Source organism: Schistocerca nitens, chromosome 3 (assembly GCF_023898315.1).
Source record: "Schistocerca nitens isolate TAMUIC-IGC-003100 chromosome 3, iqSchNite1.1, whole genome shotgun sequence".
NCBI classification, from domain to species: Eukaryota; Metazoa; Arthropoda; class Insecta; order Orthoptera; family Acrididae; genus Schistocerca; species Schistocerca nitens.
Genome location: NC_064616.1, coordinates 656087616 through 656112903, shown reverse-complemented (window position 1 = coordinate 656112903; position 25288 = coordinate 656087616). Strand labels below are relative to the sequence as shown.

The 25288-nt window shown below is 43.4% G+C and overlaps 1 protein-coding gene across 2 annotated transcripts in view; it reads right to left on the bottom strand.

Moving 5' to 3' along the window:
• The window catches only part of LOC126248620 (potassium voltage-gated channel subfamily H member 2-like), a 1319698-nt gene that overhangs the window by 94487 nt on the left and 1199923 nt on the right, over positions 1-25288 (bottom strand). The window contains exon 7 of one of the 2 annotated variants that reach the window (XM_049949785.1): positions 2005-2108. In XM_049949785.1, coding sequence (XP_049805742.1) covers positions 2005-2108 — 104 coding nt within the window. Of the gene's footprint in view, positions 1-2004; positions 2160-25288 lie in introns of both variants that reach the window. The other variant, XM_049949783.1, reaches the window with a different exon arrangement.

Below are 25288 nucleotides of genomic sequence, written 5' to 3'. Positions count from 1 at the left end.
CAGGGGTCTAACATCACTCCAACTGCACATGCCCCACACCAATGCAGAGGCTCCACCAGCTTGAACAGTCCCCTGCTGACATGCAGGGTCCATGGATTCATGAGGTTGTCACCATACCCCTACACGTCCATTCGCTCGATACAATTTGAAACGAGACTCGTCCGACAAGGTCAACATGTCTCCAGTCATCAACAGTCCAATGTCAGTGTTTACAGGCTCAGGCGAGGCATCCGGCTTTGTGTCGTGCAGTCATCAAGGATATACAAGTGGGCCTTTGGCTCCGAAAGCCCATATCCATGATGTTTAGTTGACTGGTTCGCACGCTGACACTTGTTGATGACCCATCACTGAAATCTGCAGCGGTTTGCGGAAGGGTTGCACTTCTGTCACGTTGAACGATTCAGTTTAGTCGTCGTTGGTCCCGTTCCTGCAGGATCTTTTTCCGGCAGCAGCGATGTCGGGTATTTGATGTTTTACCGGATTCCTGATGTTCACGATACACTCGAGAATTGGTCGTATGGGAAAATCCCCACTTCATCGCTACCTCGCAGATGCTTGGTCCCATCGCTCGAGCACCGATTATAAGACCACGTTCAAACACACTTAAATCTTGATAACCTGCCATTGTAGCAGCAGTAACCGATCTAACAAAGAAGTCAGACACTTGTCCTATATAGACGTTGCCGACCGTAGCGCCATATTCTGCCTGTTTACGTATCTGTGTATTTGAATACGCATGCCTATACCAGTTTCTTTGGCGCTTCCGTGTTTTTATATAATACTTGACGCTCAGGGTAACACACTTCAAATTTTTATTCAAATTATCTTTTGAAGTACGTTCTCTTAGCAGAAAATCATCTACAGGTCTTAGCGCTCTTGCTTTGACTTTGGAGTCAACCGACATTATGACACATAAATCGTTTTACAGCATAACTTCAACACATTACATAACGAACACTTTACCAAAAGCTGCCTGTGCCTGCTATTCAGGGTAAGAAATTTCCACTTTACCTGGGAAACAATGCGCTTTGACGCTTGGCCTCCATTTCGAGCAAATTACGTATTCAAAAATACGCATTCGCAGTTCTACTGTTGGAAATGTAAGTCTATGTGCACAGTTGAAAAGGAAAACGGCATCGTGTGGACGCACTTCGTGGAATCCAATGACTGCTGCGAACGACAGAGATAATTTCGTGGTGCATATTGATCTAGGGCCATGTGATGAGTGCTGACGTCCAATCACATTTGATGGGTGAGACACTAATAGATGAGAACATCGTGCGTTTATAGTTGCCAGCCAGCCAGTCGGAGTTAAAAACGACTGAACAAACGTGGCACTCGGGTGCCGAGGAATGCACCTTCAACATCACCATTACGTACCACAGTTGACTACGAGGGTCAATTATTCTACAATCGGAGCGTTTTCCGCAAGTCATGCTGAACGGTCTGGTCAAAAGTATGGAAGCTGTTGTTCAGTATGTACTGCCAAGTGAGGGCATCACACCCTGTATCGACATTCTGCATGCTACCGGCATGGGCAACACACACGGTATGAGTCACCAGAGGTTCATGAGCGATTTTCAGTTATACATTGTATCTGTATCATTCCGTTATAATGTTGCCAGAGCACCTTCTATGGCGCTGGCGCTGTGCCTCACGTAGATACTGAAGATCCCTTAACTTAAGAACATGTGTGTATTGTACTTACTTAGTCCATACAAGAAATGGCAGTTATTTCACTGTCTTAAGCCATACGTAAGTATTTTTCAGCAGCGCAGCTAATGAGTCTCTCTTCTGCGATGAAAGCTAGATACCATCATACCCTTATCTCTACAATTATTTGTAAGCAAATGATTTGCAAATGATTCAATGAAAAGTGCGTTATATTTCGTGTAAGAGATTTATCTCGTTATCATGCTTAGGATTTAAGCTCAGTAACCAAATAACTTAGCGCCGTCTTTTAAGAATACAAACGCGTGAAGCAAACTTAACTGTAGCATTTACCTTGTGCTTCAGACTGTCGGAGGGAACATTGCTGAGTGAAGGTGATTTCCTATCATGACTACCTCGTTCCCATATCGACGTGGTTGTCCGAACGCGCTGGAGATCTGATTCAGATGAAGTGATGGGGAATGCTTTAGAGACATGGTTTCTTGTGGCTGAAATATTAATTACGGTTAAAAATTAATGTAACAGGAATCATTATTGCATCAAGGATATTAACTAAGTGTACATAAAAAAAATTCCATGCATATCTTAATTAACTAATATAAAATTTAATTATGTTTGTAGCAAATAACTCTGGACCATTAATATTATTATGAGTTTATTCTGATTGTCGTCAGAAGAACGACTAGGCTCTGGTACCATTTCATTTCCTTCAAACACACTTCTTAAGTAGAGATCAATCGTTTTCGCAACAAAAGGGAAACATTCTTACTTGTATTGGTTATCATGGGACTTGTAATGAAAGATGAAAGCATACAGAAGTACAACACACAACAGTATATGATGATCTGCGTTGCATCGTGAACTGAAGATTAACTTTATTGATTTCAACACCACAGAAACTATGATAAAGTTTGATTGGTGTAATTTCTTTTGTTCCGAAAGCACCAAGAAGGGTGTTCCTAAAAAAAGTCGAATATTCTTAGTCGGGAGCTTTCAGTTCAAGTCCCGGCGTAACAGAGTATAGAGGAGCCGCGCGTCGGGTAGCTGGCGCAGCACTGCTTCACGCCCAGGTTTAGTGAGGCTACGGAGAGGCGCGGCAGCAGGCACGCTCGCTTGACTGCGTGGAGCACAAACGCAACAGCCGGTCGATCTGCAATATTTCTCAAACGATTTTAAAGAAACTACTCGGTAAAATAATCACTCTTGTGGATCTCACAACTTTATTCGTCAGCTTCATGATGAACTGTTTATTACTTCGTTAACCTCATAGTTACTGTGATATTTCAAAATTAAGCAACCTACTGCAATCGAATAGTTTGCAATGAATTTGCGTTTAGCGCATGTTAGATTATACGTTGCTGGGTACCAAAAGTAGTTAACATACTGAACTATTCTTTAAAGTTAGGATGGGATCTATAACTCACGCCATTCTCGAGAAAACGGATCGTATAAAGCGCATTCAGTTCCACTCGCGAGCCGAGACGATAAAGTGGGAATGAAATATTCATAACACCCTTGTATCTCATAAACTGTCTCAGACATCAAAACAAGATTTTGGCAGGTTATAGCACGCAAAGAGGAGACTAGGTTACCAAATGGTTACTGTGTAACTTCCTTATGTAGTGTGATATGCAAGTAACTAAGCATTTTTTCAAGGGAATAATGTATTTTATTATGGGTAATCGACAGCTGGTAAAACGAGAATTGTTACAGGTTCCTAGAAACCAGAAGGAGTTTTCGAGACATGGCTCTGACATTCACAATAAGATTCATAACCATTGTAAGAATTGTGGAGTCAATTACGAAAATGTTGTGGGACTGCCACAACACGAGTGCCTTCTGAAGGTGTCGGTGATGTTGACAGAAAACACATTCGTCTACAAGGCTCAGAAAATTCTGTTACAATGCTTATAACTATAAAACATTTTTATTCACACATCCGAGAAACAGTTGCAGATCCCCGCAAGAAAATTCATTACAATCGATGTTGGGTGATATGCGAAGGGGGGAAAAAATGGTTCAAATGGCTCTGAGCACCAAGGGGCTTAACTTCTGAGCTCATCAGTCCCCTAGAACTTAGAACTACTTAAACCTAACTAACCTAAGGACATCACACACATCCATGCCCGAGGCAGGATTCGAACCTACGACCGAAGCAGTCGCGCGGTTCCAGACTGTAGCGCCTAGAAGCGCTCGGCTACCCCGGCCGGCTGCGAAGGAAAGCGAAAGATTTCATTCTTCTAATGTATTTCACTTGATGCAAGACGTGGAGCTTAATACAACGCCAAACTCTCTGCTATCAAAGACACTAGGGTTGTTGCCTTCTGAGTCCATTGGAGATGATGCATACCCATTGGTAACGCATTTTACCAAGTCTTACAGTCGATGGGCTATAGAGCCAGGGAAATAATGTTTCGACAAACGCTTTTCCAGATCACGTCGATTAATTGACTGTACTTTAGGAATAATGGACGTTTAAGTGAGGCATTTTGAAGGTGGCCAATATAAACCTCACCACAATTTGCTCAGATTCTGTGAAATATTCTCCACAACTCTGTCATTGACCTATACAGATTCTTCGTCGTCGTTGAGCAGCAGAAATCGAGTATTCTATACAAGGGCCGGCCGCGGTGACCGTGCGGTTCTAGGCGCTCCAGTCCGGAACCGTGGAACTGCTACGGTCGCAGGTTCGAATCCTGCCTCGGGCATGGATGTGTGTGATGTCCTTAGGTTAGTTAGGTTTAAGTAGTTCTAAGTTCTAGGGGACTGAAGATGTTAAGTCCCATAGTGCTCAGAGCCATTTGAACCATCTATACAAGGCACTTATCAGACAGGTCGAAACTTTAGCAGCGTCTCAGAGGAGTGCAAATCTGGTTCTGGCGCATTTTGTTAGTGTGGGCTGCATACATTCAGAAGCAAATTTGATTGATTTACTACTCCCTCCACCACCCCTTAATCGATTTTTCTCTTCATTGATTTATGACCCCCTGCGGGTTGGTTTTTTACGCCCTGGAGATAATATGTCCTTCTGAACCCCCCCCCCTTCATTCCCCTCCCCTTTTCCACCCCCATCCCTCTGGGAAACCCCATCAATGATATAAGCACAGTTTTGAAATCAAATTACTTGACTAATTAATTAAATTGATAAATTTATTATCCCTCCCCCTCCTGGGATATACCTTAGCCCTCCTTTCCCATCCCCACCCCCACTCTCCCCTCCCCCATCTGGGAATTGGCGGGAAAAGAACCCAGTCTGTGCTGGAGAGGAAAGGTCTCACAACAGGAAATTCAATTACAAAGCAAATGATACACTGTTTATTTATAAAATTCAACTCGCAGTGATTGACGTCTTTTATTTGGCGGGAAAAGCAGGTCTTCTCAAGTACATTAAAAAGAAGTAATAGATCGCTTTTGTCGATTGTGCAAAGAATACCATCATGAAATTGGTGTCAACATAACTCACCACACATAATTACACTGTTAAAAATCTTTCAGATCTATCTTTGCACTGCCTGCAGGGCAGACGTGGCAGCTGGAACACTGTGAGCCCATATGACAACCACTTCACAGGGCTGCACCACGGGCCGATGTCCGACAGGCTGCACTGCGCCCACTCATACCCCACAGTCGCTGTTGGTCGCTGCACCGCCAGCTATCTCATGGAATTAGCACACCGTAAGTGACCACTTCCTGTCGGGTACCACTGCTTGGCAGAATTCCGACCAGCCTGTCCAAACCAGCAGACTATAGTGTCACAAAATGCTGCGCCCATTTTTTGTGACCATCCGGCAGCCAGATCACCCCTACAAACTCTGATCCCATTTGTTCGCAGCAGTGTCCTTTGCCACCTCATATGGCTACTTCTGGTTGCAGCACCTGCACAATCTTCTCCCAAACACACACCTTTCATAACAGGTCAGTGGAAGCAGCTTCTGTATGTGCTCACCCAGCTGTGCAGATGCTAACTGTGTTAATTCACAATACCACCAGCAGAGGACTCTGGGAGAAGTAACCCCCCTCCAGTCCCCTCCTGTCCTCCCCTTCACTCCTCCAGTTACTTCCAGTCTGACAAAGTATCAGGTGGCAGCAACTCTTTGATACAGGTATACAGGTATTGATACCTGGTAAATTCCTCTAAAACATATGCTCCCCCCCCCCCCTCTCTCTCCAAGGTGGCTACTTCCTGCCCAGCAAGAGTCTGTCGTGTGCCACATTAACCACTCCTTTGTTGTGAACAGAGTAGTGGAGACCTGATAAATCCCAAGCTACGGACGTCTTGGAGGTATTCCTTTACTCTATTAGATTGATTGACTACTTAATTACTAAATCGATACCATTTGTGGACAAGCAGTTTCTCCTTGCATCCTATTAGTGTACACGAGGACTGGTATATGTGGCGGGATTCGATCCCGCAATTACCTGGTTTCCAAACGGTCCTGAATTTTTCTTCCCTCTTGCCTCCTGTTGGCGGATAATAGCACACTTATGTCAGCTGGCAGGAGGTCCATTACGTCGGAGGTCGCTGAGAATTTTAAATTTCAACTCAATTGCACACTATGTCCTTAAACAATCTGGGGAGGCGTTGGACTGATGTGTGTGTGCTCTGAGTAACACTATTAAAAACAATAAACTGACCAATTGGGGCTTTGGTGTCTTGATTGGAAATGGTGCTGTATAAAATGAATTTAAAATTTCGGCGTGAATTTATACCACCACAGTTGTGGAATTCCTGACCACTACAGTTCTGCTAAGTGTATTTTATAAAGTACTATATAATTCCACAATTTGTTCTCTCAGCCACATCAGGACGCAGAAGGAAGTGGAAAGGGTCTGCCACATGATGGGATAGTAACACCAAAGTACACCACTGCAAGACAGAGTGCACTGCAAAGTACTGAGAAGCACTAAGCCACAATCCAAGTAGTTGTAATGGCTAGATATCTGAGATCGATGAAAACACTCGTACATACAGCCCACTCTCCCCAGAGATTTCCACACGCGGCGCGCCCATCCCGTCATATAGCCAGCACCAATGCTCGGTGGTTGGAGAAAACTGCCGCAGTGATTGCAGCTGCAGTCGTGGATGCACTTGTATGCCAGAGTGCACAATATCGGCATATGGAGGGCATCCAAGGATGATTGGAGTGGAAGGGATTCAGATGTTATCAATAACTCTAGCGCCAACACTTGGCAGTGATCGATATTGAATCATTCAATATTCCACGGAGAATACATGCAACACAGGCGATCGCAGAGACAGCTCAGTGCATTAAGAGTATTAGTTCACTATTCAGCTATCCAGAGAGCGCCATGAGGGCCACTGCTGGGACTTCAAATAGTTCAAATGTCTCTGAGCACTATGGGACTTAACAGCTGAGGTCATCAGTCCCCTAGAACTTAAAACTACTTAAACCTAACTAACCTAAGGACATCACACACATCCATGCCCGAGGCAGGATTTGAACCTGCGACCGTAGCAGTCGCGCGGTTCCGGACTGAAGCGCCTAGAACCGCTCGGTCACAACGTCCGGCCTGCTGGGACTCATCCCCGCAGCTGTGAGAAAGAACCGACTAGCCAGTTTGCAAGAACTTTCCTTTGTATCTGCCTCCCACGACGGCCTCAAGCCGGAAATGTCAATTCATTCTGGTCACCAGCTACCTCCACCATGTACCCGAATACCTGGCAGAGTCGTTCTAACAAGCCAGCCAAATTTTTATCACTATAACTACCATTAAATATTACCGCTGCAGCCCAATCTGGTGACATTCGACAATGGACGAACTACCAGAAATATCCTTTATCTGGGACAAATCTCACGTTGAAATATCAAGATCTACACTCCTGGAAATTGAAATAAGAACACCGTGAATTCATTGTCCCAGGAAGGGGAAACTTTATTGACACATTCCTGGGGTCAGATACATCACATGATCACACTGACAGAACCACAGGCACATAGACACAGGCAACAGAGCATGCACAATGTCGGCACTAGTACAGTGTATATCCACCTTTCGCAGCAATGCAGGCTGCTATTCTCCCATGGAGACGATCGTAGAGATGCTGGATGTAGTCCTGTGGAACGGCTTGCCATGCCATTTCCACCTGGCGCCTCAGTTGGACCAGCGTTCGTGCTGGACGTGCAGACCGCGTGAGACGACGCTTCATCCAGTCCCAAACATGCTCAATGGGGGACAGATCCGGAGATCTTGCTGGCCAGGGTAGTTGACTTACACCTTCTAGAGCACGTTGGGTGGCACGGGATACATGCGGACGTGCATTGTCCTGTTGGAACAGCAAGTTCCCTTGCCGGTCTAGGAATGGTAGAACGATGGGTTCGATGACGGTTTGGATGTACCGTGCACTATTCAGTGTCCCCTCGACGATCACCAGTGGTGTACGGCCAGTGTAGGAGATCGCTCCCCACACCATGATGCCGGGTGTTGGCCCTGTGTGCCTCGGTCGTATGCAGTCCTGATTGTGGCGCTCACCTGCACGGCGCCAAACACGCATACGACCATCATTGGCACCAAGGCAGAAGCGACTCTCATCGCTGAAGACGACACGTCTCCATTCGTCCCTCCATTCACGCCTGTCGCCACACCACTGGAGGCGGGCTGCACGATGTTGGGGCGTGAGCGGAAGACGGCCTAACGGGTGCAGGACCGTAGCCCAGCTTCATGGAGACGGTTGCGAATGGTCCTCGCCGATACCCCAGGAGCAACAGTGTCCCTAATTTGTTGGGAAGTGGCGGTGCGGTCCCCTACGGCACTGCGTAGGATCCTACGGTCTTGGCGTGCATCCGTGCGTCGCTGCGGTCCGGTCCCAGGTCGACGGGCACGTGCACCTTCCGCCGACCACTGGCGACAACATCGATGTACTGTGGAGACCTCACGCCCCACGTGTTGAGCAATTCGGCGGTACGTCCACCCGGCCTCCCGCATGCCCACTATACGCCCTCGCTCAAAGTCCGTCAACTGCACATACGGTTCACGTCCACGCTGTCGCGGCATGCTACCAGTGTTAAAGACTGCGATGGAGCTCCGTATGCCACGGCAAACTGGCTGACACTGACGGCGGCGGTGCACAAATGCTGCGCAGCTAGCGCCATTCGACGGCCAACACCGCGGTTCCTGGTGTGTCCGCTGTGCCGTGCGTGTGATCATTGCTTGTACAGCCCTCTCGCAGTGTCCGGAGCAAGTATGGTGGGTCTGACACACCGGTGTCAATGTGTTCTATTTTCCATTTCCAGGAGTGTATATCCTTCTTATGACTGGATATAATTTTCCATGTAAATTCTTTCTTTCGCCTTATGACCAGCGATGCATTGAAATCGCAATTTTGCACATCAAATATATACCTCCCTTACAACTGGACATAGTCATTTTCTTTGAACATGTCAGAACACTGGCCACAGTAACCTTAAACCTCAACACACACTTTATAACCCTGCCAATCACAGCGAATCTATGACACATTCCCTATTAAGTATAATACTTCGCCAATAACTGAGTGCTGCTGGGACGAAACAGTACTGAGCGAAAATCCGCGATTGATGGACATGCCTCATTTGTTTTTCTTGCAGGTGGTCCCAGTGTGTCTTAGCAAGAGACACTTAACTGTCTTATAAGCGACCAGCTATTAAAAACACGTTCGCAACGACTATGTCACTGTCACTCTGCATATAAAGCGGTCTTGGTTCTATAGGCACACCCAGATGTCGCTAACGGTATCCATGTTAAAAACTATACGTGCTTTATAAATTGAGGTATGGTAATGCTTCTGAGTGAAGTGGTCTTCCACACAAATACTGCGACATTGAATACAGACAGTGATCGTGGGGGTGTGTATTAACAGACTGAAAGCGCGGGCGCACGTCGCTAGAGGTGAAAGCTCGTAATACAATCACCCTTCTCACCGAATTTAGAAAGTGATTCGGCTAAGGAACGTGGCATTAAGCAGATATTTCCAACTCCCTCATGCTGCTGCTAGATACGAGGGCTATCCACAAAGTACATTACGTTTTGGAATTAAAAATAATTAAAGTATTGGAATTTTTTTTATTATATACAGATGAAAGCCACACTTAAATACTACTTTTCTACATAGTTGCGACTTATATTAAGGCACTTATGGTAGCGATGGACGAGCTTGGAAACTCCTTCGTCGTAAAATTCGGCCGCCTGCGCCTTCAACCACGTGGTTACCTCTTCTTGAAGCTGTGCGTCGTCATCAAAACCCTGCATAGCCAACCACTTCTTCATTGCTGGGAATAAGTGGAAGTCGCTCGGTGCCAGGTCGGGACTGTACGGCGGATGAGGAAACAACTCCCTCTTAAAAGATTCGAGAACTTCACGAGTGGCATTTGCCGTGTGGGCCCGTGCGTTGTCGTGAATCAGCAAGACCTTTGCATAACCTCAGAAGAGCAATTCAAAACAAGCGCAGGGGAAGGTTGGGCTCAGAGTTAGGCAATACCTTTGAGAGTTTATTGTAGTGCCTCTTTCCAGGAAATCGACAAAAATCACACCTTTTCTGTCCCAAAAGAGGTAACCACGTGGTTGAAGGCGCAGGCGGCCGAATTTTACGACGAAGGAATTTCCAAGCTCGTCCATCGCTACGATAAGTGCCTTAATTTAAATGGCAACTATGTAGAAAAGTAGTATTTAAGTGTGGCTTTCATCTGTATATAATAAAATAAATTTCCAATACTTTATTTGTTTTTAATTCCAAAACGTAATGTACTTTGTGGATAGCCCTCGTACTTCCAATGCTAACAGACAGTATTTGTAATGAATTCTGTAGACAGTGTAACTGAGGTTCCAGGATATATCCACAGAGTTACAGGCAAGGGAGGATGATGACTGACTGAGAATGATCACACACAGTAGATGGAGTTGGTATGTGAGGAATCTTTTAAAAAAGCAACACTAGATTGAAGTTGTAAGAAATGTACAAAATCCTATGACCAACACAGCAGCTTTTCATATCTATAATGTTATGCTTCCTGGTAGAAATTTTGTCTGCCATTTGGAATCAAGTCTCTCCATTCAATCATGTACTTGTGTTGGATCCTATGGAGATATTTTTTAATGATCATATTTGTAGCACTCTCATACCTCTAAACAAGTCACCTTTTTCGAACCTATTGGCTAAGGACACCATACAGCAAAGCTCCACCTTGGTTTTAGACAGTCTCTCCGCATCTTGTAGCTGTTCCTCAGTCTCTGCCCCACCCTCCCTTCAGCTTTGGCCATACGATCATTCTAATTTAAGTCGCAACTGAGTGGAAGTTGGAGAACGCTGTGTCTACCACTTTCTGCATCCCGTGGAGAAACAAGGTGAGCTGAGTTAAATGTGACAGGACCATGTTTGACCACTCAGTGGAAATGGGAACATGTTGTCGTAGCTACGCCAACTATGTGCAGTGTGTAAGGCCAGAGCCAAACGAAGCTTTCTCCTGCAACACGATATGATAGAAATGACAGTATTAGCAGTTATGGGGGTGTTTCTCATTGGGAAAATTAGGAAGACTTCACACCATACGGGCACTGGAAGAAGGACGAGGATTTTGCTTCTGCACTGAGGTGTGTTTCCAAACTACATACAGATACTGCAATCTGAAGGGGATCTGCATCACTTAGGGTGCATTCATGCCTGTCACCCAAATGTTCTCTCCCTCCTCGTTATTCTGTACCATCGAACGAAGAAAAACTATGAACTATAAAAACTTCACTAACATCACCCGGTACAGAACCCAATAAGATATTACCGTGTCCCTCTCTTCTGATATATAGAAAGCAAATACCATCCATGTGATGGCATCAAGCCTATGTGGTGATCCTATTAATGATACAGGTATTGGTCTATTGAAGCAGGTGGCCAGTGATCAAAGTCGCATGCACAGACCAGTGTAAGGTATCGTCGCTGGTACTATAGGAGGACCATAACCCACAGATATCACTTACAAGAGAGAATTCCTGTGTTGCTCTTTCATAAGCAGTTTGATGCATCGTTTTTCCGCTGTCACACATCCAAGCAGAGTACGACTACAGCTTTGTTCACTGCCATACATTTTGTTTTCCCACCATGCCTTTGACACTGTGTCAGGTGCTAGACTGACATTAACTCGTTTCGATCCATTAGCTCTCACAGAAAGCTGGACATGGCATGGTGTAAACTATACTGCTCCCAAAACACGATGGTGGTTGAAATAAAAGACAGAGACTGTTTTCTTATTGACAACAATGGGGATGACTTCATGACATATGGAAACTGGAAAAGTCTGCAGCACTGTTGAGGGTTTCCAAACAGTTGTCCAAAGTTGATGATCTCTACACTGAGTCTCATTTTATACAGTGACAGGGTAGTAGATGTTTCGGTCTTCTGTTTTCCAAAGAGACCCAGAGCGCTGATTCCTCATAATGGTGCTGCATATTGCATTCGGGTATATGATCAATGTTTCGTTGTCCTTGGTGCTAGTCATCCTGACCACCAAATCTCGCACACTGCATCATTCATTTTGGTTATTTACAGTGTATAACTGCATATGGAACAAGGGGATATACTGCATGACTGAAACCCATACAGCGTGGATAGTATGCACCATCGCTTGTCAATCCCACTGCCGCAGGAATGGAATGATTTTCATGCACCTAGGCGAGCAAGTAAATACCCTCATTCCTCCACATTTTTGTCGCATTTCAAACAATTTTACGTATTTTCAATCAATTTTCGTAATGTTATCAGATTTTCCGTAATTTCACCCCCATTTTACTCAAATTACTTGGGGGACAAACCACCACTCTTGACGAGCTGTCATGTCAACAAAACGCCTCATCGTGTCCCTCTCATGATGCTATCAGAGAATGACAGTGCAGCATGGTTCTCAACTTCTGCATCATCGCTAAACCACTCCCTCCAATACTTTCCGAGGATCATATACATGCAGACATATCGTGAACCCTGTTACACTGCTTACATCATTACATGACACAAATACTGTTTCTTAGTGTAGGGCCGCGGGGCAGCCGCCCGGTCTTAGGCGTCTTGCACGGGCCGCGCGGCTCCCCGCGACGGAGGTTCGAGTCCTCCCTCTGGCATGGGTGTGTGTGTCGTCCTTAGTTTAAGTTAGTTTAATTTAGATTAAGTAGTGTGTAACCTCAGCAGTTTGGTCCCATAAGACCTTACCACAAATTTCCAATTTTTTCTTAGTGTAGGTAATAGCCATCAACAGACAGGAGGTGCAGAAACAACATTCCTTAACCGAAACACTTTAAAATTTTGGTAAGATTTTATTCTAATTTGCCACCCCCCCCCCCCCCCAATGTGGATGGAGTTACGATGTATTCTCGCATTTGTGGAATAAATAGTCATAGATTCAAAGCTCTAGCACTCATCCATCTATTTCGAAATGAGTTACCCCTTTGCTGAACCTACAGGCTAAGGTCCCTGAGCAAATCTCTACATGGCCTCTCTCTATCCATGTCGTAAATCTTCCTCTGCCTTTAACCAACCCTCCCTGTGACACTGTCTCCGAATTAATTTGAAACTGACCAGAAAAATACCTGCTACATTCGACGTCTCGTGAAGGAACAGAATGAGTGAGTTTCACGTAATCAATACACGTAGATATTTTGCTTCTTCAAAGAATATAATACCTGTTTCAAACTTGTACTTAGTGGCGCTACTGGTATAGACCGGTTTTATTATTACAGAACTTTATCAGCTGTTCTGCAAATACCATTCCATGTCAATCTTACCCATATCACCTGTCCAGTTAAAACACAATCTCTCTAGATGCTTGCATGCTGAGGAGTCACTGCTTATTGGCATATAGTAGATACGAGCCGGATAAATTTGAGAGTATTGTGATGATACAACAGGAAATTAAGAAGAAGAAGAAACATATGATTTATGCCTAATGAAGCTCCAGACAGAGGGAGTTTGAAGAATTTCATGTAAATCACTTGTGCTATCAACTCTGTTGAATTGTTGTAGTGTCTAAACTCGATACCAAGAAGGTGCTGGTAAGAGAGAATTGATCGTAGAACATAAACACAATCACATAGCAGTGGTGTTCGACATGTGGAATTATATGTCATGCTGCACTAACTCCGTGAACAGAACATACACTCTTCCACACAAAAAATATTTCTCAAGCAGATGTATACTCGTACACAAGAATTGCAGTACCTCACAAACCACTGAAACTAACTTAGAATCATTGCAGTTATCAGACTCAATTTATGTCAAAGATAAGGCAGAGAATGGAGTACTTCACATACATCTTCGTTCATCTACAGGAGGGTGTTGAAAGAGGTTTTCCATTGATAGACATGATTCATCACAATGCATTGGAAGACCTCTCTTGACTGTGGTATGGAGAGGTTTGCTATTAATGATTGCAGGTCAGTATCGGCTTCTGTATAAGAGCAAAAGAGCACGTGAACACCCTAACTTTCAACGCCTTGCAGATTTATTGGTTATTTTTATTTGAATGCTGTTAAGTGTAAGGCAAATGCTGCAATCTGAAAAGATATGGGACTTATAAATCTACCGCGCTATTGCTCCTCTAGACTTCGTGAAACTTGGCATCTGGGTTTTGAGCACACCTTCAGTTATAAAGAAGCTTACCTCATGGGCCAAATACGTACGGATCTGATAAACAATTCGCACAGTTCATGCTGTGCACAGCTAGCCCTTACCACTCAACTAGAAATTTACGTTAGTGCCACCACGTGGTAGCAAACTGCGACAGACTTTATCCCCATCCAATCGGCATAAATTGTGTTACATGATAGACCACTTCTCAGATATGCTAATTCACTCACTATATACTGTAGTAAAATTGTGTCAGACATCAGTATATGCTAAAGTTGTACTGACAGTAAACCTATTTTGTGGGTTTCTGAACTAGTTGTAGTATATATAGTTATGAAGTTTATCATACAGTAATCCATTTGAGGCGCTCACAAGGGAAACTCCCCCCTTTCAGATTTAGTGGTAAGATGGTCCAGTGGATAGCCCGTCAAAAACTCAACACAGATCAAGCATGAAAACAGGTGTACTGAATTGTGAAGAAAAAGGAAAACAGAAACAGCGAACGGTCTAAGCTCAACAAGTACAACATTGAGTGCACATAGTTAGCCTCGGAGTCGTGCTTCAGTGGTCTCGCTGTCAGACTGCAAAGCGAAAGAGCAGTGTCTGAAACTCCCTCAGGCCAATTTTATTTATCTATTTATTTTCACAAAATTATAAACTGTCCATTAGGCCACTGAAATGTTTGTTCTCTTTCCACAGTTTTGGCAACTGTTATACTATACACTGGTTATAATATGAGCCATGTGATAAGAACACATTGTTCTTCTTGTGGTCTCAAGTCCAGAGACTGGTTTGATGCAGCTCTCCTCCATGCTAATCTATCCTATGCACGTTTCTTCATCTCCCAGTACCTACAGCAACCTACATCCATCTGAATCTGCTTAGTGTATTCATCTCTTGGTCTCCCTCTACGATTTTTACCATCCTCGCTGCCCTACAACAATAAATTGGTGATTCCTTGATGCCTCAGAACATGTCCTACCAACCGATCCCTTCTTCTAATCAAGGTGTGCCACAAATTTCTCTTCTCCCTAATTATATTCAATACCTCCCCATTAGTTATCTACCCATCTAATCTTCAGCATTCATCTGTAGCACCACATTTCGAAAGCTTCTATTCTCTTCTTGTCCAAACTATTTATCGTCCGCGTTTCACTTCCATACATGGTCACACTCGATACAAATACTTTCAGAAACGACTTCCTGTCACTTAAATCTATACTCGATGTTAACAAATTTCTCTTCTTCAGAAACGCTTTCCTTGCCATTGCCAGTCTACATTTTATATCATCTCTACTTCGGCCATCATCAGTTATTCTGCTCCCCAAATAGCAAAACTCATTTACTACTTTAAGCGTGTCATTTCCTAATCTAATACCCTCAGAATCACCCGATTTAATTCGACTACATTCCATTATCCTCGTTTTGATTTTGTTGATGTTCATCTTATATCCTCCTTTCAAGACACTGTCCATTCCGTTCACCTGCTCTTCCAGGTCCTTAGCTGTCTCTGACAGAATTACAATGTCATCGGAAAACATCAAAGTTTTTATTTCTTCTCCATGGATTTTAATTCCTACTCCCAATTTTTCTTCTGTTTCCTTTACTGCTTGCTCAATATACAGATTGAATAACATCGGGGATAGGCTACAAACCTGTCTCACTTCCTTCCCAACCACTGCTTCCCTTTCATGTCCCTCGACTCTTATAACTGCCATCTGGTTTCTGTACAAATTGTAAATAGCCTTTTGCTCCCTGTATTTTACCCCTGCCACCTTCAGAATTTGAAAGAGTGTATTCCAGTCAACATTGTCAAAAGCTTTCTCTAAGTCAACAAATGCTAGAAAAGTATGTTTGCCTTTCCTTAATCTATTTTCTAAGATAAGTCGTAGGGTCAGTATTGCCTCACGTGTTTCAACATTTCTACGGAATCCAAACTGATCCTCCCCGAGGTCGGCTTTTACCAGTTTTTCCAATCGTCTGTTAAGAATTCGTGTTAGTTTTTTGCAGCCGTAGCTTATTAAACTGATAGTTTGGTAATTTTCACATCTGTCAACACCTGCTTCCTTTGGAATTAGAATTATTATATTCTTCTTGGAGTCTGAGGGAATTTCGCCTGTCTCATACATCTTGCTCACCAGATGGTAGAGTTTTGTCAGGACTGGCTCTCCCAAGGCTGTCAGTAGTTCTAATAGAATGTTGTCTACTCCCAGAGCCTTGTTTCGGCTTAGGTCTTTCAGTGCTCTGTCAAACTCTTCACGCAGTATCATATCTCCCATTTAATCTTCATCTACATCCTCTTCCATTTCCATAATATTGTCCTCAAGTAGATCACCCTTGTACAGACCCTCTGTATACTTCTTCCACGTTTCTGCTTTCTCTTCTTTGCTTACAACTGGATTTCAATATGAGCTCTTCATATACATACAAGTGGTTCTCTTTTCTCCAAAAGTCTCCTTAATTTTCCTGTAGGCAGTATCTAACTTACCCTTAGTGAGATATGCCTCTACATCCTTGCATTTGTCCTCTAGCCATCCCTGCTTAGCACTTCCTATCGATCTCATTTTTGAGACGTTTGTATTCCTTTTTGCCTGCATCATTTACTGCATTTTTATTTTTTCTCCTTTCATCAATTAATATCTATATTTCTTCTGTTACCCAAGGATTTCTACTAGTCCTCGTCTTTTTACCTACTTGATTCTCTGCTGCCTTCACTATTTCATTCCTCAAAGCTATCCATTCTTCTTCTACCGTATTTTTTCCCCCATTCTTGTCAATCGTTTCCTAATGTTATCCCTGTTTATCCAGATGCCATCGCCTTAAATTCCCACCTTTTTGCAGTATCTTCAGTTTTATTCTACAGTTCATAACCAATAGATTGTGGTCAGAGTCCACATCTGCCCCTGGAAATGTCTTACAATTTAAAACCTGGTTCGTAAATCTCTGTCTTACCATTATATAATCTATCTGATACCTATTAGTATCTCCAGGGCTCTTCCATGTATACAACCTTCTTTTATGATTCTTGAACCAAGTGTTAGCTATGATTAAGTTATGCTCTGTGCAAAATTCTACCAGCCTCTTTCATTCCTTACCCCCATTCCATATTCACCTACTACGTTTCCTTCTCTTCCTTTTCCTACTATAGAATTCCAGTCATCCATGACTACTAAATTTTCGTTCCCATCACTATCTGAATACTTTCTTTTATCTCATCATACATTTCATCAACCTCTTCGTCATCTGCGGAGCTAGTTGGCTTATAAACTTCCTACTACTGTGGTAGGCGTGGGCTTCGTGTCTATCTTGGCCACAATAATGCGTTCACTATGCTGTTGTAGCTTACCCGCATTATTCATTATTATTATTTATTCATTATTATACCTACTCCTGCATTACCCCTATTTGATTTTGTATTTATAACTCTGTATTCACCTGACCAGAAGTCTTGTTCCTCCTGCCACCGAACTTCACTAATTCCCACTATATCTAACTTTAACCTACCATTTCCCTTTTTAAATATTCTAACCTACCTGCCCGATTAAGGGTTCTGACATTCCACGCTCCGATCCGTATAACGCCAGTTTTCTTTGGCTCTAAGCACTATGGGACTTAACATCTGCGGTCATCAGTCCCCTAGAACTTAGAACTACTTAAACCTAACTAACCTAAGGACATCACACGCACCCATGCCAGAGGCAGGATTCGAACCTGCGACCGTAGCGGTCACGCGGTTCCAAACTGAAGCGCCTAGAACCGCACGGCCACACCGGCCGGCTCCAGTTTTCTTTCTCCTGATAACAATGTCCTCCTGAGTAGGCCCCTTCCCGAAGATCCGAATGGGGGACAATTTTACCTCCGGAATATTTTACGCAAGGGGACGCCATCATCATTTAACCATACAGTAAAGCTGCATGCCCTCGTGAAAAATTACGGCTGTAGTTTCCCCTTGCTTTCAACCCTTCGCAGTACCAGCACAGAAAGGCCGTTTTAGTCAGTGTTACAAGGCCGGATCAGTCAATCATCCAAACTGTTGCCCCTCTTCAGGAACCATACGTTTGTCTGGCCTCTCAACAGATACCTATCCGTTGTGGTTGCACCTACGGTACGGCTATCTGTATCGCTGAGGCACGCAAGTCTCCCCACCAACGGCAAGGTACATGGTTCATGGAGGGGGGGGAATACATTACTTCACAGTAAATGTGATGAATAGTGACAGTAGGCGAGATACCACATAGATATCTCACTGAAGTGGAAACAACAAATAAACGGATGTCATCTATGTTACAACAAAAGAATTCAAGAGTCAAAACTTCCAAAATGGAACGCAACTTCAATAACGTTAAAAACATATGTTTTGATAAATCACAGGGTAAACTGTGTGATTGTGAAACTGTTGCATTCATTTGTTGCAGCTTATGTGACAAACTATTATATTTTCATCATTGCTTTGGGAGTCGTCACATTCACATTCATATGAACACCTAAATCGGGCAAGGAGGCATAATCTCACTCATCAGGCGTACAGGTTAGGTTCGCCAATAAGAGGTTCCTATCATATGACACACGTACTGTCACTTATGCCATGTATGACACACCAGGATTCAGTTTACTCGTCGCCTTATCGTCAAACGTTGGCGATTCCCATTCAAAGGCCACGTAATTTTCGGCTGCTAACTGATTAGTTGTGCAGAATCAACTTTCACCATAGGTCCCTCCCTTACATCCCGCGGTTGCAAACGGACGTTACACCATGACGCAGACATAAATTTTAATACAATGAACAGACACATCAATGACTGGACGGACAGTTCATAATTTTGTGAAAAATAAAATGGCACAGTGGAGCTCTGAACACGAGCTTTTCCGCTTTGCAGTCCAACTCCGTCACCACTTAACCACGACGTCATGTCTCTTTGCCCGTGCTCCATTTCGTACATGCTGTGCTTGGACCGTTCACTGCTTCTATTTTGCGTTTTTTTACAGTTCAGTACACCTTCTTCTTGTTTTCATGCTTGATCTGTGTTCAGATTTGACAGGCTATCCACTGGACCATCTTGCCACTAAATACAAGGTGTTACAAAAAGGTACGGCCAAACTTTCAGAAAACATTCCTCACACACAAATAAAGAAAATATGTTATGTGGACATGAGTCCGGAAACGATTACTTTCCATGTTGGAGCTCATTTTATTACTTCTCTTCAAATCACATTAATTATGGAATGGAAACACACAGCAACAGAACGTACCAGCGTGACTTCGAACACTTTGTTACAGGAAATGTTCAAAATGTCCTCCGTTAGCGAGGATACATGCATCCACCCTCCGTCGCATGGAATCTCTGATGCGCTGATGCAGCCCTGGAGAATGGCGTATTGTATCACAGCCGTCTACAATACGACAATACGAGCACGAAGAGTCTCTACATTTGGTACCGGGGTTGCGTAGACAAGAGCTTTCAAATGCCCCCATAAATGAAAGTCAAGAGGGTTGAGGTCAGGAGAGCGTGGAGGCCATAGAATTGGTCCGCCTCTACCAACCCATCGGTCACCGAATCTGTTGTTGAGAAGCGTACGAACACTTCGACTGAAATGTGCAGGAGCTCCATCGTGCATGAACCACATGTTGTGTCATACTTGTAAAGGCACATGTTCTAGCACACAGGTAGAGTATCCCGTATGAAATCATGATAACGTGCTCCATTGAGCGTAGGTGGAAGAACATACTGACGAAACTAAAATGAGCTCTAACATGGAAATTAAGCGTTTCCGGACACATGTCCACATAACATATTTTCTTTATTTGTGTGTGAGGAATGTTTCCTGAAAGTTTGGCCGTACCTTTTTGTAACACCCTGTATAGTGTGCTTTAGGCCCTTATTAATCTCAGAGCCTAATTTTTATTCTAGTCAAGTGACCATGTTAGTAGACATTACTACTCGAGTTTAATCTTTTCCACAAATATTACTTTGTGTTTGGAGATGGTTGTTTACTGTGCAGGAATTGGCTTTCGCGTGCAGTATAAACATGAACTATATTGGAATCTATTTTAAATGCTAATAGAAAAGTAAAGCTATGAGGTCGGGTATTGAGCTGTACTTGGGTAGCTCAGTTGGTAGAGCACTTGCCCGCGAAAGGCAAAGGTCCCTAGTTTCAGTCTCGGTCCGCCACACAGCTTTAATCTGTCAGGAAGTTTCATTCCAACACACACTCTGCTGCAGAGCGAAAATCTCATTCTGGGAACAGTAAAGTAAACTGCCAGGGAAAGTTAGCCAAAAAGGACCTAGAGCCTCTGAGAACAGATCCTTTGATTGAGAGAGTGATGAAATCAAATAAGCGTGACTACATGTGAACATTTAACAAGAAAGCGTACATTTAGCATAATTTGTTGTGTGGGTTCAGCGTAAGGATATCAGATTTTCAGAACAGAAGTAAAGTCATAAACTAATACATCCGTTAGGAATTGTGTACATTTGTCTGAAGAACTGGAAACACCAAAACTCCCACTTACACAAAAATGCGAAATGGATAGCTGTGAAAGCTTACACATTATTTTGTTATTGCCCTACACTGTACTTCATTATGAACACAACAACTGCCCGCATCACGTGGTCGTGCGGTAGCGTTCTCGCTTCCCACGCCGGGTTCGATTCCCGGCGGGGTCAGGGATTTTCTCTGCCTCGTGATGGCTGGGTGTTGTGTGCTGTCCTTAGGTTAGTTAGGTTTAAGTAGTTCTAAGTTCTAGGGGACTTATGACCACAGCAGTTGAGTCCCATAGTGCTCAGAGCCATTTGAACCATTTGAGCCATTGAACACAACAACAAAATTCCACAAAAACAATTCTTTCTTTTGTCAGACAATCAAATAAGCGTGACTACAAGTGAACATTTAACAAGAAAGCGTACATTTAGCATAATTTGTTGTGTGGGTTCAGCGTAAGGATATCAGATTTTCAGAAGAGAAGTAAAGTCATGAACTAATACATCCGTTAGGAATTGTGTACATTTGTCTGAAGAACTGGAAGCAGCAAAACTCCCACTTACACAAAAATGCGAAATGGATAGCTGTGAAAGCTTACACATTATTTTGTTATTGCCCTACACTGTACTTCATTATGTACACAACAACAAAATTCCACGAAAACAATTCTTTCTTTTGTCAGATAGGCTATACATCTTATTATGATTATTATTTCTGTTGTTATTACTATTATTGGCAATGGTTGTAGTTGTATAAACTTGTTGATGAGCACAACTGTTGTACAGCAGATGCTATTAATTTCCCGCTGTCAAATTTTTTCTGAAAATGTTCAAATGTGTGTGAATTCCTAAGGGACCAAACTGCTGAGGTCATCGGTCCCTAGACTTACACACTACTTAAACTAACTTAACGCTAAGGACAATACTCACACCCATACCCGAGGGAGGACTCGAACCTCCTGCGAGAGGGGCCAAATTTTCTGAATCTAAACATTTTTAAACACCAAGCATGTATACTCGAGAGCCGCCACTGTTGCAGGTAAATAGCACTCTAAGTCACACACAGAAAATTCAATTGTATACGAGTCGATTGCAAGTCATGCCACACAACTGATGCATCCTGAGATACCAACGGAAAAATGGTAAAATGCATGATAAATGACCTGCAGCAATACCTCTGTCTCTCTAGAATGCATCATTCTACCATTAAACCATACGTCATTACAACCATTCTCAACCGATCACCCCTTCTACTTTCTATCATCCTTTAATGGAGAGCCATGTCAGTTTATTGACATATGGTTCTTTTTTACAGGAAAGCATCAAAGACAACAGTCAACTTGCATTATCACTATTACAACAGACATACAACAGAATTTTGTTAAAAACCATGCTGGAACTGTTCTGTAAGATATTTGTAAGCTGACACTGCATAGTTGTGATTGGTGGAGAGTACAGAGAAGCACATAGTAAATACTGTTTTTATTAGCATTTAAAACACATGAACAGTCTGGCACAAGGTCAAGCACGAGATCTATTCTGTAGTAGTACATTGCTGTCCCCCATCTGGTAATGCAAGCCTCTTTATTTAGCTAAGAACACTTTATAAAATCTATAGGGTTACTGCCATAACTTTGGGGTCACACTTGGGCTTGTGATCCGACATATACAAATTTATACACCTGGGCTTGTGATCCGACATATATAAATTTATTATTCTACATTTAGTGGTCATACACGTTAAACATTCTGTACGAGCTGTCTTACCGCCGCTGACGAAAACTTACTGTTTTTCTGGTTCCCAGTGCTTCCATGTCAACTTTTTCTCTTATTCCTCTTGCTGTAACATAATTACTTCCATGTACAAGAATTTTCCTGCACCAAGTAGAATACATGCGAGTACTCCCTCATTCCTCCTCAATTTCCCTACATTTTAGCATATTTGCCCTCAGTTTCTACGAATTTTCTGTTAATGTTCGTAATTTTATCGATTTCATGTCATTTCTGTCCGTGTAATCATGACATTACTTCTCGTCACATATTATAAAATTGCTTGTAATTTTGTCAACACCTAGCACAAATGCACTATTTTTATGTGTGTGTATGCCTGTACTTCCAATCGAGATGTCAAATACCCGATTGGTCAATTTATTATTTTCAGTAGTGGTACTGAGAGCACGCATATCAGTCCAACCCCTCCGCAAATTATTTAAGTACATAGCATGAAATTGAGCTGAAATTTGAAATTCTCAGCTACCGCCAATGTAATGGACCTCCTGCCAAATGACCTAACAGTGCCACTATCCGCAAACAGGAAGCAACAGGGTAAAAAAAAATAATCTAGAAGAGTTTCGAAACCAGGCAATTACGGGATCGAATCCCACCACATGTACCAGTTCTAGTATCCACCACAGGATGGAAGGAGAAGCTGCTCACATACAAAGGGTATCGATTTAATAATTAAGTAGTCAGTCAATCTGATAGAGAGATGGAATATTTCCAAGACATCCACAGCTAGGGATTTACCAGGTATCCACTACTTCGTTCAAGACAAAGGAGTGGTTAGCGTGGCACATGATAGACTCTCGCTGGGCAGGAAGTAACCACCTGAGAGAGAAAGAGAGAGAGAGAGAGAGGAAGCATATGTTTTGAGAGGAATTTCCCAGGTTCCCAGGTATCAATATCAAAGTGCTACCGCCACCTGGTACTTTGTCCGACTGGAAGTAACTGGAGGGTCGAGGGGCAGGACAGGCGAGAACTGGAGGGAGGAGGGGTGGGGGCCTCCTTCTCGCAGTGTCCTCTGCTGGTGGTATTCTGAGCTAACACAGTCAGTATCTGCACAGAAGGGTGAACACATACAGCAGCTGCTTCCACTGACCTTGTATGGAGAGCGTGTGTTTGGGAGTAGATTGTACAGATGTTGCAACAAGAAGTAGCCACATGAGTTGGCAAAGAACACTGCTGTGAACAAAGGGGACCACAATTGTGAGGGTTATCTGGCTACCAGATGGTCACAAAAAAATGGGCACAGTATCCTGAGACACTACAGTCTGCTGGTTTGGATAGGTTGGTCGAAATTCCGCCAAGCACTGGCACGTGACAGGAAGTAGCCACATGGGGTGTTCTAATACCATGAGATGGTTGGCGGCGCAGAGGCCGACGGTGGTTGCGGGGCCCACGTGAGTGTAGTGCAGCCTCTCAGACACTGGCGCAAGGTGCAGACTGGCAAAGTGGTCAGCACACATGTGCACAATGTCCCTGCGGGCACATCTGCCCTACGGTTGATGCGAAGATGGGATCAAAAGATTTTTAACAGTGTATTTATGTGCGGTGAGTTATGTTGACGTCGATTTCGTGAGAGTATTTCTTGTGTGATGGGAAAAAGAAGTCTTTTTAATTACTTCTTTTTTATCTGCAGCTTCCCAAACAGCAGAGAATGGTGAGCTTCTACCGCCAAATAAAAGAGAGATCCAACCCCTACGAATTGAATTTGATAAGTAAACAGTATATTCTCTGATACGTAATTGAATTTACTGTTGTAAGATCTTTCCTCTCTTAGCCATTTTCCCGCCAGTCTCCAGGTAGTGGCGGGAGGGAGGGGTGGGAGGGGAGGTTGAGGTATTTCCCAGGAGGGAGAGGGGATACCGGTAATCAATTTATCGATTTAACTTAATAGTCAAGTAATTTGATATGAAAGGTTTGCTTGTATTGGCAATTCGTTTCCCAGAAGGGTGGGGGAGAGGGAGGGATGGGAGGTTTCTCGGGAGGACAGATTGTGCCCAAGGGGTCATAAATTACCCCCAGGCTGTCATAAATTAATTAACAGAACAATAGGTTAAGGGGACGAGGAGAATGTCATAAATCAATCAAGTTTACCTCTGAATGTGTCCAAACCACTCTAACAAAATATGCCAGAGCCTGCTTTGCCTGCCGGCCGGAGTGGCCGTGCGATTCTAGGCGCTACAGTCTGGAACCGAGCGACCGCTTCGGTCGCAGGTTCGAATCCTGCCTCGGGCATGGATGTGTGTGATGTCCTTAGGTTAGTTAGGTTTAATTATTTCTAAGTTCTAGGCGACTGATGACCTCAGAAGTTAAGTCGCATAGTGCTCAGAGCCATTTGAACCATTTTGAACATGCTTTGCCCCCTTACTAGCTTCAAATTAAGCTGCCGAAATGAGATGATTTTGAAAACTTTTTCAGACAAGCAAAAACGATTTTCATGTGTTTATCACGTATGCTAGTTAAATCTCATTATCGCCTATCGTTTTACAACGAAAGAAATAAGAAAATAAAGAAATGTATTCTGTACTTGTAATGTGTAATACTATTTCCACCTCTAGTTATTTCGCTGGTCCCTTAACGGATGCCGAGCCTGCTATTTAGACGGCCGCTGATGCCACTTTCTAAACAGTACAGCAAATGAAATAGATCGTCACCAACAGCTGCGACTCTACAACCCGCAGTAACAGCCAAATGCTGCCAGCGTTGTACAAACGCAGCCAGAGTCACTCGAACGCTCTAGTTCCCGCATTCGGAA